We start from the raw sequence: 20,970 nt of genomic DNA, 5'->3' as shown, positions 1-20,970 counted from the left end.
TCACATAAAATTTCAGAGTGAGTTGCAGACTCATGCCTTCCCCACCTCTTCAGAAGTAATTAAAGAATTTACTAAGTTTCACACAAACTGATGACAGTGGAGCTCAGATTTACAAGTCATTTTTTGGCAAATGTTAATTATTCCCCCTAAAAACTTAAGAGAAATAAGTATATTAACAAAGAAAAAATGCAAGCACTCTCATTCTATGTAAGATGGAATAAGAGAAAGAACTTACACTGATGACAGAGACATACCACAGTATTCAAACAAAAAGAAAATTAAAACAAAATGCCCTTTTAAAGATAAATCTAAGCATAAAAGGAGGCATGAACATTGGCAACTCTCACACTGGGAATGTTTGTAACTTCATCTTGCTGATATCTGATACAAATTTATCAAGTTTTTGTTCATAGCAAATTTAGGAGAGAGTGCAGTAGCAAAATGTGATAATCTAATGTTACTATTTTAGCTGTTCTACAACATTTTTAATCTACATACCTATATTTTTACAGAGTTGACATCCCTTATCCTTAAGAAAGGATTTAAAGTGACAAAGTGATAAAAACCTGGGTTTTTGCACAATGCCACTGGCCTGCTTTGGAGAAGGCAATGGCAGCACAAGTCAGCAAAAGAGGGTTCTTTTAACTCCTGCTCCTCCAGCCCTCCTCATTAAAAGCTATTTAATCTAATTCTCAGCAGTAGGAAACCAAACAGAAGCTCTTTATGAACACAGGCAAGAAAGTCCATACAAAAGAAAGAAGCAAAACAAACAATGAGAAACTTACAGTGTAAAAAAGCTCTAACAAAATAAGCCACAGCAAGTTACCCTATGTGCCATGTTTGTAAAATATTTATCAAATCAAATTAATACTAAGCCAATTAGAACAAAATCTTGGACTCAGTGTAAACCAATACAGAAGTCTCAATAAAGAGCAAATGGAGATAAAAGCAAGCAGAATAAATAGTCATTAAAAGAATATACATAAGAAGTGTAGAGACTTGTAACAGATTTGCAATTGTAGCACACAACTGTGAAGTTTTAGATTTGCAGTCAGCAAACCCATATAACTTGAAATAGTCAAGAGAACCAAGGAAAAATCTAGTGGGGAAAAAGAAAAAAAAAACAAAAAAAAACAAACAACCCAGATCCCATAGGATAAAAAGAAGGATCAATCCTTAGAAAGTTGGCTTAGAGGACTCAATTTGCCACAAAAGCTAGGTAAACCCAGCAAAATCCAACCTCACAGAGATCCTCATTGGCACCTTCACTTTTATGAGCTGGGCTCCCCACTTCAAGAAAATCTCTCCTGGCACAGCTGGGCAAGGGTGTCAGTGCCAGCTGTTCCCCACAGCCCCTGTGGACAGTACCAGCACACCAGGGGACACACGGCACAAACACTGGTCCAGCTGCCAGCCAGGGAACAAACATGCAGAGCGTGGTGAAAGGACAAGACGCAGTGATCACAAACTGAAACACAGGAAACTGTTTAAACATAGAGATAAGAAACCTTTTTAACTGTGGGGGTGTGGGTGGCCAGGTGCTGGAACTGGTTGCCCAGAAAGGCTGTGGAATGTCCGTGCTTCAAGATGCTAAGATCTGTGGGATGTGGCTGGCCCTGAGCAGCCTGCTCCAGCTGAGCCTGCTTTGAGCAGGGGATTGGAACAGATGGTCACCAGAGGTGCCTGCCAACCTCAGCCCTTACTGCACTTCTGTGAGCTTAGGGGAGATGGTGGGAACACAAAGCTTGCCAAAATATAAAGTCAGATTTTTGTTGTTTCCCCACACGTGCACTAGAATGTGAGTCTCTTACATGAAAAACTGGTTGAAAATGGTTTCAACTCATTTTTTCCTGTGAATTAAAAAAGGTTGTTTTCCAACATACTGTAGAGCTAAATGAAATAAAGGAAAAGAGGGGAGGGGAGCTGACCCACTGGCTGCATAGGGATCTCGAGAAGGATGGGGTGGGTAGTCAAACAAGGCAAAAGGACTGGGAACAGACAAGGATGCTTGGCTCCCCTTTGCAGCTTCCATGAAAAGGCAGAGGTAGTTATGAAGGCATATGCAATAACTACATAATTACATAAAATCATCTTCGTGATACAGCCAAATGATACTCATCACACCCTACTCTGAGAAAATAAAGATGGAGAACTCTGCATTGCAGATGAATTCTTATTTTAAAATGGAGGAGTGTGAAGGAGGAAAAATAGAAATTTGCTAAGCACAGAAAAAGTGAATAGTCTCTGTATATAACTGGAAATATGTAAAATACTATTTCATTAGTGCTCTCCTTTGAGCTCCAAAAATAAAAAATATTGTGCTTATCAATGACAAATACACATTTATATTCACAAAAATATAAATGTATCAATGCATTTTTAAAAATACATTTAACACTAATGTCTAAAATATGAATAATATAGAAGATAATTCTTGATAGTATTAAACACTTAAGAGTTCTTTACATCCACAGAAAGTGCTGTATGAACAGTAACTAATTGTGGTAGGTAAAAATATGCTGACTTTGACTCAATTATTACCCTGACTCCAGATTCAATCAGAACAAGAGTGTGTTGGCAATAACTCAAGAAATGACAATTTGCTAGAACAGATCGAAAAATTAAAGCACTAGACACATTTAGAAATCCATAAAATATCTGTCACCAAAAAGTCAGTATGTTTATTTTTAATTGTATGCAGACTGAGTCCAATAAAATGAAAAGTGTTTCTATCATCAGTTGGGCAACTGATTGATTACTCATCATTAGACCTGAATTGTAACAGAGTGCCTTTGGCATGTGGAGAAATCTGCTGGTAGCCATGTACTGCCTTACAACTTTTCTCTTGAGCCTTCAAAAGGATGTACATGCACAATCTTTGTTATAAACATTTTTCCCTTCTTACCTGAAAGTAGCCATGTACTGCCTTACAACTTTTCTCTTGAGCCTTCAAAAGGATGTACATGCACAATCTTTGTTATAAACATTTTTCCCTTCTTACCTGAAAGTATAAAACAAGCAGCAGTAAAGAGAAGCATTATTATTTGCATTAAGCAAATAAAACCTTTTTAACTTAAATATTTAAGTCTTACACCTCACTTCTACCTCCCTCTTCATCTTAAAATTTCAGTGTAATGAAAAGCAAGTCACACACAAGGGACTCTGCCTTCAGATTCTCTGTTAATTATCATAGCAGAATCGCCAGGCCAGTACAGTATTTAAGCTCTCTGCATGAGCTAGCAAGGCTGTATTTTGATTCTGCAACTTGTTTGCACAATATCAATCATAACTAAGTAAGCTATAACCAACATTTTCAGAGGCTCCAGTGCCAACATTAATGCAGTATGACACAGCAAATATGAGAAGCTGACCAGCTTTAATACATTAAAGTACATTTATATTTGAGGATGTGTGATACTGAAAAACCTGTTTATGAATCCCAGTTTTTGGGAAAAACTGTTTTTCAGTTTTCCTTAAGGGTGGAACACTGACAAAAAAAGAAACGAAGTTTAGAAATGCTGACATTGTTAAATCACAAACTGTAATAATGATGTGTTCCTATGTTTCATAAGAAATGCTTCTACACTCCAAGAAAATAATTATGACTTCCAAAACCATCAAAACACAATAATTATAGCACTAATTACTCCAGTGAATCCAGAGCCAACTATAACTACGCTATTAATTCCATCATAACTCTCAAATATACCAATTTGGACTGGATCTCCCTTACACACTCTATAAGCATATTGATAATTGTTTTTATTTCCCATGAAAGAGCAATCACCTGACTTAAAATTTGCTTATAGTATCATGTCTGTAACTCCATGTTGAGATGGTTGAACAATTATTTCTTTAGTTAATCATTACCTGATAGCACAGTATTAACTTCATTCAGCCAACTATGTAATACATGGCTATTTTCAACTATGGGCTGAAAACTGCAAAGCATGTCCTGAAATTTTATGACTTACTAAAGCCTCAGGAAACCATACGCCTCTGCCTCTCAAACATTTACTGATCTGACACATCTGTGTGCGTTGCTCCTGCGAAAGATCACACTGGTTTAAACAGGCACTGCTGCAAATAGCAAATGACTACCAATTTATAGAACAAGGTATTACACTGTTCAAGGCATTCTAGTAATCAGCTTACCAGATACTCCTAAAAGTGTTGTTGCACACTTTTAAGTTTTGAAGAGAGTTCTGCCTGCATTAATTTGTTCTATGATTACAGATGCCAAACCATTTTGCATAAAGTAGAAAGGTGCTTAAGATTATGATACTTCCAGCCCCTGCCCTCATATAGTAAGTGCACATTCTCAAAAAACTCTTAATGAGTAAGCTCTGCAGGAATCTGGCTTGCCATGTGGTTGGGGCTTCTTGGTTTCATGCTGCCAAAATGAAGTTAGACATTTTAAATGTATGTCACCTTTTCAGTGCCATCCTAGAGTGTCATCCTTCAGCTGGCACAGAACAGGACGAATCTTGGCTTCACTGAGTCAAGATATCACACCATTGTGAACAGTTGTTTAAATTATGACTGTCTGCCTTCAGACTAGTAGCTTATTCCATGGCATTCTGTAGTGTTCTTTCCACAACAAATTATAGCAAACAGCTTCAAGTTAAATTCCACTTCAAGAATAAAGAAACTCCAAAAGTACATATTCATTCTTTATTTTATTAAAGCAAGATTTGTTCTGCTGAAGGAATGAATTAATTTATAGCTGCAAAACAAACAAGGAACAAAACCTTTGCTTCTGGGCATGCTCAGAACTATGCTATTACAAATTCTTCTGAAAAATATTACCAGGAATTCTGTGATTCAGCAGATAAAACATTAAAGGAAAAAATTCAGTGATTTTAGTTACATTAGTGAGAGAGATACATTTTACTTTTCCTATCTGTCCCCAAAACACCAAAAGCTGAAAAGCCTTTATTTCCAGTATGAGTTTAGATTACTTTGTTCTCAGGCAGAGTGACCCCAAGGGAAAAAGAAAGGAAGACCAGCAAAGGAATCAAGAATCATCATCCCACTCCTGTTTCACACTATTCAGTGAAGTAAAGCAGACTCCCAAGCACAGGAACACCTGTACCAACCTGCCCTCTACGCTTCAGACTGGGACAACATCCTCTTCTGTTACCTGACACTGATTTACTTCCAAACAGAACATACTGCCCTGTAATTTAGCTCTTTACAACATAAAAAAAGAGATCCAAATACATGACTGAGAAAAACAATGGAACAATTAATCTGAAATAAAATGAGGAGAAGATACAGAGAAAGAACATCCAGTAACAGCACTGGATGAGTGTGTAGAATCCCTGTATCTTTACAAAACCACACTGTGTCAAACGACCACAGACAGGAGATAGAGAGAAGCAGATAAAAAATTACAACATCAAGCAATTATTGCAAAATACATTATCAATAACAAGAACATGAAAACCACAAAAACACATTCTCATTTGGGCACAAATTTAGTATGAAACTTGAGCACAACTTCAGATGAAGCCATAGTTCCATTATTAAACAGAAATATCTCATTTATCTGAGTGCCAGGGAGGGATACTTTCATAACACAGTTACAAGAACATTGGATGCAAACCTGTCAGAAAGAACAAGAGAGCAAAAAACCCTATCAGCAAATTAACTGAAGAACTGCGAGGTGCAAGTGTCAGGCATCTAAAGTTTTGGGGGATTGCTATTTTGTTTGGTTAGCACCTGGCAAAATATGACTGGGTCACACTCATGGTTAACCATACTAGTGAATAACAAAAATTTATCTGCTTAGAATTAAGGTTGTTTTGAAAGGCTGAATGAGTACTTTATGTGGGGAGAGGCTTTTAAAAATTATGAAATGTATAATAAAAACAATGAACTTACAGGTCAAAATTGCATATGCATTGAAGAAGACACGATAACATTTTTCTCAACTATTATAAAAGGTCCTGGTTCTAACTGCTGTCAATTTAATTCAAAAAGCATGACATTATCCCTCTCTAATCCAGCTCTTTTCTTGCTTCTCCATGTTAAGACATGCAAATGTACTGACAAAACATCTTTGTCCACTAACATTAAAAGAAACCTCTCCCCCCTCAAAAAACACAAAAGAAAAAAGGAAACACAAACAAAAATAGAAGCATCACCCGAAACCAACCAACCCGCATATCAATTTCAGAGAGAAAGTATTTCAGTTCTCAAGTTTGACATTTGTGTAGGCTCCACAATCATGTTTTGAAGTTTCAGCCATGATGCTAATGAAACAATGCTCTATTCCATACGGGCAGAAACTGTATTATATATCTAACGGGGAAGTGCTTGCCTGTTTCTCAAGACTCCAAAATACTTTTTCTCCTTTTTGCACGATATTGAATGTCTTTGCTATCTTTTGTTTTGCAAGTATGTTCATCAATTCTCTTTCCAAAGCAGTTTCTGCATTTACTTCTTACATCCCAGTCTTTCTGCTTTATCCTAGTAGTTATTGAGCATGCACAGAAGAGGTTTCTCTGAACACTGAGAAGTGAGGCACAGATTAACATCCAAGCCTACAGTAAACCTTATTTTGACAATGTCAGCCACAGAAATGTTTCCAGACTTGCACCTCAAGTCTTATTCTTCTAATAAATTCTTACATTTCATACTTTTTTTTTTGTTTTGCTTTTTTTTAAAGGAAAATATATAGCTAGTTACACTTCTATTTAAATATAACATTTTTCTTCTAAAAACCCCATCCTGATAAGAGGGTCTATTATAAAAAAAAAAAAAAAAAAAAGACATTACAGTCTAAAAATATTAGTCATTCTATAGTCCTCAACACATTTTTATTACTCAAGATTTCAAGGAAAAGTTGTGCACTCAGTAAGACAAATGTACAATGAATGAGTATGGAGAACAAATATACACTAGTGTTCTTAAAGTACAATGTGCATTAAAACTTATTCACACACAAACTAATTCATGCTCTTCACATGTAAAATACTGTGAAAAGTAAGATGGAAGAAGTTAGATAGGAAAACACTCTTGTATCATAAAAATATGTTAGAATGGGACTTATCTATAGAGTTAAAGCTTTGCTTTAAAACAAACTTTATTTAAAAATCTTCTTTTGCTTTATCTAAAAATTAGCCTTTCTATAAAAACCATTCCTTTAAAACTTTGCTTTAAAAACATCAGTTTTATATTAGACAAAATATTAAATTATACAGGCACAATTAGTTAAGAGGGCTATAAGAACTTATATTATAGCCCTTAATTTTCCAGTGACTTGCAATACAGTCATAAGATTCTGTGTCTACTGACAACCATAAAAAAATTCATCCATAGAAATCAACTTTTATATAAAAAATAAAATAAATTAAAACAAAACAAATAACAAAATCTGTCAGACCATATTTCACTTGCAAATGAACTTACTTTCCAGCTGACACATGGACATCTTTTATTTATCTTGGGGAATATGCATATACACTAAAAAGATCCCCAAAATATTCTCTGAACATGTGGTTTATGATGACAGCTTTTATATTTCCTTCAGATACTGTATATTAAAATAAACCATTTCCAAGTCCACCTTTATCTCTGTCCAAATCCGTGACCCCTGACACTTCTGAAAGAAATGAATGAAGACTCAAGAATGGTTTTGTTTTCTGAGGAGAAAATGCACAGATGTGTTCAATGCCAGAGATAGCAGGGTCTTTTCCATGTTTTTCTCATGTTCTGAAAAATGTACCACTAGAGAATTTATGAAGACCTTTAAGGTAAAAGAGATTATATAATATATCAAATTGAAGCCCAGATTATTATGATGTTTAACCATGTGCTTAATTTACTATAAATGAACCATTAATCTTGGGTTTTAAAGCACAGAAACATCCGCAAGTCCAGCTTTATGTCTCCTAGCCACATTAAATAAACTGTCATCATAACAACTATTAAAAAAAGAAAGAAAACTAAGCCAAAACACCATGGGTTTGGGTTTCTTTGCCATAAAACTATAGCAGGTGGAACATCAGTGGCCAAACGTGAATCTCTATAGAATGTAATTTTAATTCAACCAGGCTTTTTCAACAAATATTTGAACTCTAATACATTTAGATGGATGCTGTGCTAGGTTTATTTAAATATTTTACTGACAGTTTAGAAAGAAAGTTCGACTTCTAGTCCATAAAAATTTAATCAAGACTACACCCAATAAAGTCAGAAAAGCACAGAACCCCAAACTCAAGGCTGACATTCTAAAACAACTCACTGCTGTTTGTTTGCATTGTAATTTTTCCATCCCCCTCACTAAGGAATGTGAAATTCACCTACAAACTTAATCAATAAGCTATTAAAAACAAATGAAAAACCCCCAAACCCAACCCTATATTTCTTTTAGGATTCGAGATTTCACTTCAGCCACCACCATTTGAACAGTCTCCTAAAGAGACATATTTCCCTACCAGCATGGTCCATTATTGCTTGATGAGAGCCCACAGTGACTTTTAGTCCAAAAGAAAAATGCTTTGGACATGATTTCAGGAACAAAAAAGTCAATACAAAACTGTGTAAATTGTATTTCATTTCAAGAAAGCACTGACTTGATCTGAATTGTATCATACTGCATTAATTTTAATGCCTTTCCACAGGCAAGTATATATTATGTGTTGAAGAAGGTGCACATATACACAAACACAAAATACGTACACAGAATTCAGCCCCGATTGAAGTATCTTCATTAAATTTCTAGCATAGCAACTGAGTCATCTTCTGCATTTTAGAATTATGTGAAAAAATTAAAATAGGCACAATTAATTAACATAGTTTCTAAATTACCTTATTATAGTGCACTGTTAGCACTGATAATACCATAATAACAATATGATACCATTCAAGGTCATTTTGCTGATGTACAGGTGAAGACTAGTAAATATGATTCTAAGTGCTTTTAACTCAAATCCACAACTTCTGCAGCTTTACACAGTAGAACAGTGCAATATATTATGTCCCCATATTCCAGGAACAAGAGCTGAGTTTACAGTTCTATTTGTTTCACATTAGACTGGCTTTGCACTTTCTGGAGCTCTAGCACTTCAACTGCATTGTCTATGACCTCCTTTTTTCCCCCTTCCTTCTTCCAGGTGCTGGCTATAAAAAAAGAAAAAAGAACTTCTTTTGGTAGCTAGCTCTCACCTGGCAGAACAAGACAGTTTCGAAGTAATGGTACAGCAGTTCTTCTAGAGGGCCTGTTCACAGTGCTAGGATGACCCCGATCTCCACTTACTTCCCAGTTCCTGACTTTGGAGGAAGCTTGCTCTGGCTTCTTGGGAAAAGATTCTGATGTGACTTTCTGCCTTTTTTCAGGAATCCCTGTTACAACTGTTGAGTTCAGAAAGGCCCTTTTTGGTTTCCTCCTCACCTTTAATTTTTTAGCATCAGGCTTTTCTTTCTTAGGGTGCTTTCCCACTGTAGTTTTCCTGGTCTGGCACCTGTGGATGGAGAAAGCAGATTTCTGGGCACAAGGTTGAAGTTGTCTTCTCATCCCCTCTTTCTGCTGTTTTTTAGTCCTGGATGTTTGTTTGCCTGTGGTTATTCTGTTTCCTCTCCTCCCCACAGTACATCTGACAGACTTAGATCCTGCAGCCTTTCTGGAAAAAACTGGTTCTTTTTTAGTGCCTTCTTTTCTCTTCCATATTGCTTTTGGAGTCTCCCTCTCTAACCACTCACTCCTGATAGAGGTCAGAGGAGTTTTGGTAATTCTATTAAATGGAATTAATCTATAATCTCCTTCTATCACTGAGTTCAAAGGTGAAATGATTAGGTGTTTAAAAGAGTTCTCAGATACGAGACAATCTGTTCTTTCTGTGGAAACAGAAGGTCCATCTGCCTTTTGACTTGAGGCTGCCTCATTCCCTTTATCTGGATCTGGCAGGAAAGATGCTGAAGAAGAACCATAGAAGTCTGACCAATTGAGTGACTTTGATGGTGTGCTTTCTCTCTGAGCATCAGCTAGTTTCTTCATGTTTGCATCAATGCTGAGACTTTTGAAAAGCTGGCGAACATGAGAGGGCTTTTTGGCCTTTTCTCCAACTGTACTCTTTGGAGGTGTTTTCAGAATTCGATTTGTCAGTGGGTCATAATATTTGAGAGAACACTGTTTGTATTTATACCTTACAGAGTCCTTGCTATCTGTGGAGTTATGATTTTTCCTCATTTTGGGAATATCTATAGGTTTACCTTTACCCTGTTTTACCTCTGGACACGAGAGTACATACACTACTGTTTTGGGCTGAACAGGACTCATGATCTTGCTATAGGACTCTGGAAGTTTAAGAGCACAGAGTCTAGTTTTCATGTTTGGAGTTTTTTCATTCTCCAGCCACGCGATGCTTGCTTTCTGATCAGCTGGATCAGATTCTCTTCTAGACATTTTCCTTTTTGCTACAGGGTAGTTCAGCAGACTTGTCTGGGTGCCATGGCTGACTTTAACCACCTGACATCTTGAAGCCAGGCGCCATGTCCTTTTCCTAGGCATTTTTACAATTTGTGGGTTGCATAGTGTATCTGAGGCTAAAGATGGGTTATCAAAATCAGAGCCACCACTTAAAGCATCATTAAATTCTGGCAATGCTTTAACTGGTGCACTTTCCGTTCTATTACCCTCAATAATATTGATCCTTTTTTCATCCTTTTGCTTTTTTTTCTTCATTCTCTTCCCTGCACAATTGGCTGAGGATTCACTGTTAAAATAGCAGCGAAAACGACCTTCCCTGAAATCCCGCACAAGTTCTTCAATTTTTATATCATCTTCATACATTATTTGAGACCAAGTCTTTCCCACAAAAGAAGGAGGCACGTGAGGCAGGGCTGGAAGAACTGGTTCTTCGGTATGAACTACAACATCCTTTTTCACTGCTTCTATTTTCTCTAATGACTCAGTTTTTAAAACAGAAGAGAGCTGTGTTCCATAGTCTTTATCTTGCAAACATACTCGGACCTCTTTTAGGAATTCTATATCTTTTATAGCTGCCTTGGGTAAGTCTGTTCCTACCTGTATTGATGCATCACAGTCAAAACTCATTTCAGAGCCCTCTAAATTAGTACAGTCCAGAAGTGATGAAAAAGGTACACAGGGATTATTCTCTTCTTTGAAATAGATTTCTTCAGATGTAGTTTCATGGCAGTATTTCAAAATTACATCTTCAATAGTTTCATCCACTGAACTTTCATCACCTCTGTTTGTCTTCATGTTTTTGCATCGTGCTAGCTGTGGGGATGTCCCAAGGTCTAGGGAGCTGCTGATACCCACAGTATCCCTGAGATGGAGATCAGACACCAGAGTTTCATCCTGAGTTCGTAAACTATCTCGCTTTGAGAGAGATTGACCTGAGGTAATAAAGAAAGAATTGCTGTGGCTGCGTGTAGGATTCTGATGAGAATCTGAAGGGTGTTTTGGGTGAACCAGTGCTGGAGCAGGATTCAAGCGTGGGTTCAACAACACATCACTGCTGCAGACCTCCATTGCTCTTTCATCACATCTGCTACAAAGAAACAGATTTGATCCTACCAAATCCCTAACATTTTTTCCTGTTTTAGGATTAACAGAGGAACTGTGGCTGGTAGGACTGAGAGAAAACTGCTGAGGTACAGGGCTCACAGCTGTAAACTGACCTTCATGGCTATGATTCGCAATTCGAGCATTTTTCAGAGTTACCCATTTCTTATCGCTACAAATGCCGATAGACTGCTGGGATATTACTGGAACACGTTCCTGGCCTCCGTGAAGTTTTTGAAAACCTGCTTGTGTTACAAAAGTTTTCTTTGTACCCTCACGAGACAGGCATGGAACAGAAGAGCCTATTTCACGAACGGACTCCTGGTCTTTGCTGGAAATCTCCTGTTTCTCACTGCTCCTCTTTTTCTGCATCTCTTCTGAAGACAGGCAAGAAATCCTAGGAGCCTCCAGAGTGACAGGGGGTGGCATGTCATCATAGGTTGGTCTAAAGGGCAGGGGAGAAAAAACCAGCTTATATAAATACTGTAAATACATTTAAATTTGTCAAGCAATAGCAGTGTGGGGGTTTTTTAAGAGTAATTACCTAAACTGCATCACTTATAATGAACAGACTAAAATTACTGTTTCTGCTACTTTAGCAGAGATACTAAATTTTTTAAAATTATGGAGGGGGAAATGCTCCATAAAGCTAAAGATAAGACTAATCTCCAGATTGTTATCACTCTCTTCATGCAACCGTCAATTAAGAATGGCCAAACATAGATTATAATAATTTTATAAATACAGCAAAGCAGGAAAAGTAAAGATATTTCTTTTATTTGAAGTGGTAAGCCTATGAAGAGGTTATTTCACTGGTCATACTATCATTACTTAAAATTGAGCTTTTGAAGAGAAATGGAACATAATAATAGTATAAAACCATCGTTGAGAATAAATGCCCTTTACTCTACAAAACATGGCTGCCTGATAGGAACTCTGCACATGTGGCCAAGGAATTCCATGCTTACTGTTTCTCACAGACATACCACAGCTTCTGACTCACTCCAGTAAGAAGCCAAGTCAGGATTGTTCAGCCTCGCTGTGACAACAGATTTTTATATATTCTGTAACTGGCAGTTCTGTCTTTTGGATTGCCTCAAACACAAGGGTTTGTGTCTTGCAGATTTAACACAGCTGACAGACGTGGACTATTTGCAACACAGGAACCCACAAGGCTTCAACATGTAACAGCTGGGCAAATCCAATGAAAACAATTTTTAAAATATGTAAATATAACTGAAGTAAAGAATATTGTGTTTCACTCGAAAATTATGACCAGACCTTGTGAGACCCAAATGGATGCTTACTTTTGACGTCTGATATGGCAGACATCAGCTAACAGAAGCATTGTGAACAAATTTGATAGTACTTTCCTTTTATAGTAATTCCTTGGTAATATAACTAAGAGTACATAAAGCTAAGGGAAGTAAGACTGATGAAGCAAGAGAAACCTCATATAATGAAACATTAAAAAAGAAGAGGACTATTCTATTACTATATGATTGCAAAGTAATCAAATAGATCAGATAATCAAATAATGCCTGTCAGCTGAACTGCTGCTTTGCCCTTGCATGGATTCTTGGTCACCTAAGTTCTGAAAGGCCTAAAGGGAAGGCCAAATGCAGCAGAAATAATCTTTTTACTTCCTAACTTCAGAGTTCTTCCATCTTTACATGAAACATCTTTCTGTCCTGGCATCTGGACATTGCTGAAAGACTAAATATAAAACTAAATAGATTTTCATATGGAGAAACTATGGCAAACTCCTGAGTCTCTAGCTCAGTTAACAGCCTACAGGTACTTTTCAAAAATTACTTTTAAGCAAATGTCTCTGGGGGGAGAAGAGAACAGAACTACAGTTTTATATAGTTAGGAACTTCTGACAGTTTTGCTACAAATTACCCCCTTAAGTAGAATGAAGATTTACTTTCTAAAATGCTCAATATTATTTCTTTAGGTAATAAACTTACATATTTAGAGGAAGGAATGATTTGATGGTTTGTGGGTGTTTGGTTTTGTTTTGTTTTTTTACTGGGGGAGAACAACAATATGCTTTGAAATTCAGTATAAGGCAAAGCTCTGATGAATTTTTCTTTTTTCCACATAACTACTAGGTATACTGGTTCTGTAAAACAAATCAGTTTTTACAAATATTTCCATAACCTTTTAAAATGGCACATAAAGATCCCTTGTGTGAATTCAGATAAATAGTAAAAACAGGTATTTAAAGCACTGAGTGAAACTGTGTATAAATCCAAGTGTTTTAACATGAGAAAGAAGAGAACCAAAATCTTACCTCAGGTGTCAATTAAGACCATGACTTTCTTTTCAGAGCAGGACCACAAAATAAATCTATTCACAGTTTGTTTTCCATTTTTGCTTTTCTTCCTCCAAACTCTGTCTAGATTTGGGGTTAACTCTTCCCCCTTCTTCCTCCAACTTAATCTAGATTTTGTGCATTATTTTTCTAATTTTTCTATTCCTTCTTCCAATAACTTAGAGGAACATGGTAGTTTGTTTTTCCTTGTTAGCAGGTTTCATTCACCAAGGGAACAATCTTTTATTAGTGACACCTCAAGAAAGGGCTTTTTTCATTTGGATGTTGCTTTAAAATGAATCCTGCATTTTCTCCATGGCAAAAAAATGGTGAATATTCTCAAGATACTGCAATTAAATCTATTTATTTAAGATGGGAGGACAATTTATTTACTTGTAGTGATGTGTACATCATGCCCTGGACTAGTGTGGTATAGACATGCATATTAGCTGATTCTGCCACACCTTTTGTCTGAAAGCACATCAGTGAGTGCTTTCAGACAAAATACCCTTCTGCTTGTCAGACATATAGCAGAGTTGTATATTGAGAAACACTGTACTGGGATCAAACTGGGACTTTTGTCTGACTTTCAAAACATAACAAATGAGGAATGAGATTTAATTGATTTTCCTTCACCTACAGAGAAAAATTTAACACACTGATCCTCTTACCACTCTTGAAACATGCACATGATAAATAAAGAGAATACTTTTCAAAATCTGAGTATTAATGAATTGGCCAGTTAATGTAATTCAAGTATTAACTGAACATGTGAACTGCAAGGATAATGAAAAAATAAACATGTAAATACTTACCTGACATAATCAACAAACCAAAATTATGAAGTCTTTCAAAACATACCATAAAATATGCTGCTAAATATATATAAAGCCCAGAATTATAAAATTTAGAATAAAATATATAAAGCTCAAATTTGAAGAATTTGTAAACACATGTGAGATTGTACAGTCTGTTATTGTAAGTGCTGACCTATATACTCCTCCTCTTTTCCAGGTCTTCACATTTAAATACTATCTGGTGTTGTTTCAAATCCATAAGTAGTGAAAAGGAGTTTAAAAGTGCAGAGACAACACAAAAGCAATATATTTGCATGCTGTTTATATAAATACATGTCTTTCTAAATTGTCTTCATTGAGCAAGTTTCACCTCGAATGGGCCAAATTTACTGCTCAACAGTAGAACAGAAATAGGAATTCATAACACATGCATTCCACTACCACGTATTAAGGAAAAAAAAGCCTTCTGTATTATACCTGCTGTCATGGTACCTGTGGGGATGATGCTGTAAAACATCTTGCAGGAAACGCTCCATTAAGCTACTGGTACCCATACGATTCCTACAGTATGTTGTAAAATGTCTGTGCTGGGAGCTGAAAATATGCTGGTGAAAGATAAAACAGATGATTAGTCTAATACTACAGCTAGCACACAGGCCTATTCCTAAAAATTCCTTCCCAGCTTAAATATTACACCATTGCTATGAAAATACTTAAATAAAAAGAAAAATATTCAGCTTTTTCTATTTTAAAGCCTTGATTGAAATTTTTAAGTATGCTTAGGCAGTCTCAATGCTAAAATGTATCAAAACATCTTTTTGAGTTGGAACTTAAATTAGTGGTTATGGTAGCTGCTGACAAATCTCTTCTAACTAGTACAAATACTCTCACAAATCTCATAGCTGCTCACAAGTCTCTTAACCAGAACAAATACTCTAAATTTATCCATAAATGACTTACAATATTCTTGAACTTCGTATGAGCAAACATCCTGTAATTCACTCTAATTAACAAGATTTTTCTTAAGTGTAGATGATTAAATAGGCCTCTACTTTCTAATTTAAAAAGTCTAAAAGACAGGAGACTGACAGAGCTAAAGAACTGAAAATAGTTGATCAAACATCTTCACCCTTGATATAAAACATATTACTGTAACCCTAACACTTTACAATACATACAGATCTCAAGATTAAAGACACAGAAAAAAACATAATGAATGCAATGCACAGCCAAGTGCCACTTTGGAAAAGTAGACTGCAGCAGCCATGCCACTCCACCAGCATCTTTTATAACAGGTAACAAATAAGCAAGGTATCTTACTCAGTGCACATATTGTGCAATTCACAAAGTGCTTATTTTTCACTCAGTATTGGTTGTTCAGCGCAGAAACTGGTATTTTATAAGCTGATAAAGCCTTTAGGTAGTCCTTGCTATCTGCTGCCAAGTTATGCAGAAACTGTCTCACCTGTTCCAGATTACTGTAGTGTACATGGCAACAGTTGCAGTATCCTTGTCTATTTTGCACAGTGGATGCTCCAGGCCGAGGACGTTCTTGTCCACTTCTGCGTAAACTGAAAGAAGCAGGTAATATTATCAAGACATGTTGGGTTGTTTAATCCATGTCCTTAGCACAGAAATTCTAAATATCTATCTTACTACAAAGATGGGAAAAACTTGCAAGATAAATGTTTCTATTTTAGAATTGTAATGGTAAGTGGTACTATGTATTTTAAAGTATTCTCAAGCAAATTTCACTAAAGAAATTTTTCCTTAAATGCAGAACAAAGAATAACAGCTTGAAGGCACAGTTAGCTGAAATCTGAAAATAATTACCTCTAAAGAAAAAGGCAGAGTCATATTTTCATTTGTCTTTTTGTCAGTATTTTGAAATAAAAGAAAAAAAGACCAAGGACACCTGACACTGACACAGTAGTTTTGGGCACTACAATGTGCCTTCCCCACAGTTTTTAACAGTACATGGGTATAAGGCACAAAGGATCTCCATCATACACTTAATCCGTATTGTATCACTGTCATCCATTACACAAGGTAACAGATAAGGCTGAAAAGCAGATTTTTCCCATTTTACTTCGGTAAGCAGTAAGCTGGATGCCAGTCAGATCATCACCTAACTTACCTGCTACTGCTGTCCTGCTGTGGAGAGCCCTCAACACCATGTCTTTGGATTCCTACAGAAAAACAAAAACAACCACCAAAAAATAAAAAAAACCCAAGCAAACACATGTACAAAACATAAAAACCAACAGAGTATCGTGGAGATGGAGAGTTTTACCTGTAGCTAGCTACTTCTCTTACACTGCATTTGTCAAAACTACTATTTTAAAGGAAGATAAAAGGTTTAGTAAGTTCAAAAAAGCATTAAGAGATCCTTTTGTCGGCAAAGTTCATCCAAGAACTTCAGAAAATAAGCTTTACTCTTTCATGGCTGAGGCGAATGAGAATTTTTCTACTGACTTGTCTGGGTTCAAGACTAGGCAATCTACATTGCTACTGTGACATCCATGATCACTGAGAGAAAATGTAAAATGTCTCAATCAGCTTACAACAGGACAAGAAACTTACACCTACATGGAAATTTTGTGGATTATTCAAAAGTCACTCTTTCCACCTAAGCTCCATAATGAAATTTAAGAAATCCAAGTATGCAATTGAACTACAAGGTGAACTAATGCTTCTACTGATAATTATTATGTATTCAAATGTAACTGCAACGAAAATTACTTTCAACTTTTTGAACTTACCTTGTGCTGAAGAAGCAGAAGCTTCATCAGATCGTTTGATTCTCTCAAACATCTGTAAGTAAAAAATTTTTTAAAAGTCAATCCATCCTCATACCATATCCTGAAGCTCCTCTTTCAGTCCAAGCTACAAGCTCTTCAGAAGCTCTATACTGTTTCAGCTATAGACCAATATTTGACTTAAATGAAGCTGCAATTCTAAAGAGAAACTTCTGCTTTACTAGGTTACCCTAGTATTATATTTAACAATATATTTTAGCTTTGATAAAAGGGGCTAACTTTTAATTAATGAAATCAAATACTATACTTACAAGCACAGCCTAGACTCTGTTAGGTTATTAAGCAATAACCGTATCAAATTAATGTAATTACTTAATTTCCTAAGTCACCTTAACAATTGAGATGAGATATATATGTAAAAAAACCCATATGAGACCTACACCACACAAAGGAATTACCTAGGCTGGAAAAGTAATCCTTATTACTCAAAAGATCTGCAAATCAATTTTTAATCTCACAATTTTTAATAAAAATATGACTGCAGCAACAAGCAGTTACATTCTTTAGGGCATCCAAACACAAAGGACTTCCAGGTGTCACATAAGCCTTTTACGCCATGGAACGCAAGTGTTAAATCAGCTTTCTAGCACCTACCTTAGAGTCACCGACCTTCCTCATCCACCAAAGCTGACTCCAGACTAGCAAACAATAAATGTCGAACAGGAGGCCATTTGCAGTGCAGGACACTTCTCTCATCCCATCTGGCAACAAGGAAGAGCCTTTTAAAATAACATCAATAATGCATGTTTCCCACGCCCGAAGGCATGTAAATTTTTCTGTACCATTTTGCAAACAGTTGAACAAATGGATAAATCTTTTTGAAGTCTGCAGCACATCTTTTTTAATATGGAAGTAATTTTGACAGTCTTTCCTATATAAATGTTAACCATTCCTTCTGGAATACCTTTGTTTCTTCTTTCTTCCTCATGGGCCCTGTGTACTATACATTGTTGTCATTTCCCAGACTATGCACTGCCCACGATAAAATACCTGGGATGTTGTAGCATTTATGGTCAGAAGGAATATCTTAATACCTCAACTTTAAACACACCCCCGTCCCCCAAAACAAAACAATCCACCAGAACACCAAACTCATCCTACTTCCCATTGTGTTGTAACTTACGTAATAATATTAAAAAACCAAATAAACAAGAAACCCCAGCTGTTCTTATAAACCTTTTCATCTGGCAGCTGAGAAAAGCTTTTTTGAGAGATCAGCTGTTCTCAGTCATCCTGTTCTATTTCCTATACACAGCCAGGACCCAAAAGACAGTGATGGAAAAACACAGAAGACTATCCTTCATGAGTGTTGCTTTATGTAAAATAACTCATTCCACGTGCTGGAAGTCAATTTACTGCTATTTTAAGTCTTACTGTATACAATCTTACGATAAAGCTAAAAGTATGGCAAGAGTGTAGCAACCACAGAGGAAGCTACCCCACGGACGAGGCAGTCAGACAGCAGTTCCACAGCCAGCAGGGGACACCACAACCATTCATCCCTCTCCAGTGCCCCAAAAGGAGATTAAAGCACCTCGACACAACAATGTTTCATTCCATCTCAAAAATGCCAAGCAGTGGCAACAGCAACATGTTAGAGGATGGTTTGTTGCTTCTTTATTTCAAGGACTAATTTCAATGGTGAGGTGCTACTGGGAGTTCACTCAGCTGCAAGTACAATCCCATTTAAATTGAGTTAGGTGCAAAGTAACTTTAAACAGGCCAGAACTAGGAAAATAACTATACTGAATGACACCTGTCTGGATCTCCTTGTTATCTTTTTACAGTTCAAGGAAACTCAATGGGCCAGATTTTCTCACTGGAGGAGAGGTGTGATAGGTAAAAGTGGAAAAAGTCCAGCTATTGCTTAGTAGCTAACAGAAAAACATCTTACAGGAAAAACAATCTCTTTATACCAGTGTTTTATAAGACCACTAGTGTACAGGACAAAGACATAAGTCTGACCTCAAGCTATATACAGCTTGCTTATCATCTGAAGTCAAGCTTAAATCACAAGCTAATAATATTAGGAAATCTGCTACGCAGATGCCTTATTTATGTTGCCAAAATCTGGATGGCCTAACTGAGATCCTTACCTTTTAAAAAAAAGAGACTACAGCTAAAAATCCACAAAGGATTTTTCAGATGAAAGGAAAGACTGCATAATTCTACCTTAGTTAAGATATTTACAGCCAGAAGTATCTTAAACTGTTGGATTAAAGAGTAAATAATACCTGTTCAAAATTAAGTTTAAACATTTTACAACCAAAAAATCCTTTAAATTGTAACAAATGTAAAAACAACCAGTTACATACAGAAATATTTGATTTTATAAAATTCTAACCAAGCTATTTTAGCAGCTGTCTCTAAAATTAATGCTTCGTTTTAGTTTCATTGAATTACTCTGTGTACAGCAGGTAGAGAATAAAAATTTCAATCATACTTAACAAGGCAACCAAAAGCCATGAAACATACACATTAAAAAAATTTTAAATAACAATTTAAAAAGCAGTAATAATCAGTGGTGCATTCTTATAGTAACTGGGTGTCAAAGGTATCAGATAAACTCTCCAGACAGTGTCACTCTTGCACTGCAACAAGTAAAATAAGAAGAGTTAAAAGGCAATAAAAACTGTTCCTCGAAATACACCTCATAAAAACCTCTACCACCCCTTCACCTGAGCGCAACTGTACTGGGCAGGCAGAGGGAGAACAAGGGGGAAACTCTCCCCTAAACAGAGGGCTTGCCTTCCCACAGCACTACCACAAACAGGGAGGCGGCGGCTCCTTTCAGGAACGGCCTCTGCCCCGCGGCCTCAGCGCACCGGCGCAGGCCCCGTCCCGGCAGCGCCGCGCCCGCGGTGCCCACCCCACCCCACCTCACCTCGCCTCGCCTCGCCTCGCCTCGCCTCGCCTCGTCCCGTCCCGTCCCGTCCCGTCTCACGCCGGGCCCCGCCGCCCGGGGCGGAGCCGCAGGACCCGCAGGGCCGGCCGGCAGCCGAGGGATCAGGGCCGGCTGTGCCCGCGGGAGCTCCGCCCGTCCCGCCGGGACGCGGCACCCGCTGCCGAGCGCTGAGGGGACGCTGAGGCGGCCGCGCGCTCACCCGCCCACTCCCGGTTCCCCGCTCCGGCCACCGTCTCACCTCCATCATTCCCCGTTCGCTCCTCAGTGCCGCGCTGGGGTCAAGGGACGCCATCCTCTGCTTCCTGCTCCGGGTCGGCGGGCCGCGCCCCGCGAAGGGAATGGCGGGAGCTGCGGTTTCTCGAGCCGCCGCTCCCGGCCCGGCTCGGCTCGGCTCGGCTCGGGCGTCTCCTTCCCTCAGCGCCGCGCTCCGCCCGCCCGGGGTCCCGTCCCGCAGCCGCCATGCAGGCCGAGCTGTCGGGAGCTGTCTTCGCCGCAACTCGCACGGAGCCCCCAAGGCCTCCCTTCCTCCAGCCCAGGCGCTGGAATACTGCTCCAGAACACCTCGGGGTGGCGTCTGTTTGTCAGCCCCGGCCGGG

At 37.7% G+C, this 20,970-nt stretch overlaps 1 protein-coding gene across 2 annotated transcripts; it reads right to left on the bottom strand.

Moving 5' to 3' along the window:
* Positions 1-2,387: 2,387 nt before the first annotated feature.
* Positions 2,388-20,700, bottom strand: ZDBF2 (zinc finger DBF-type containing 2). 2 transcript variants are annotated; one of them, XM_039554600.1, is made up of 8 exons: positions 20,613-20,700; positions 18,064-18,170; positions 17,413-17,464; positions 16,788-16,839; positions 16,116-16,221; positions 15,128-15,255; positions 9,175-11,981; positions 2,388-3,001 (listed from the first exon to the last, which is right to left on the bottom strand). In XM_039554600.1, exons 2-8 carry the CDS (start codon positions 18,163-18,165, stop codon positions 2,928-2,930), a joined length of 3,321 nt encoding a protein of 1,106 aa, XP_039410534.1. In that variant the 5' UTR covers positions 18,166-18,170; positions 20,613-20,700; the 3' UTR covers positions 2,388-2,927. The 2 variants fall into 2 exon arrangements, with proteins under 2 accessions (XP_039410534.1, XP_039410535.1); XM_039554601.1 differs by having other exon boundaries at positions 15,143-15,255.
* Between the last annotated feature and the right edge of the window lie 270 nt (positions 20,701-20,970).

Source organism: Corvus cornix, chromosome 7 (genome assembly GCF_000738735.6).
Source record: "Corvus cornix cornix isolate S_Up_H32 chromosome 7, ASM73873v5, whole genome shotgun sequence".
NCBI classification, from domain to species: Eukaryota; Metazoa; Chordata; class Aves; order Passeriformes; family Corvidae; genus Corvus; species Corvus cornix.
Note: the sequence above shows the minus strand (reverse complement) of the source record. Positions and strands in the feature narration are given on the sequence as shown.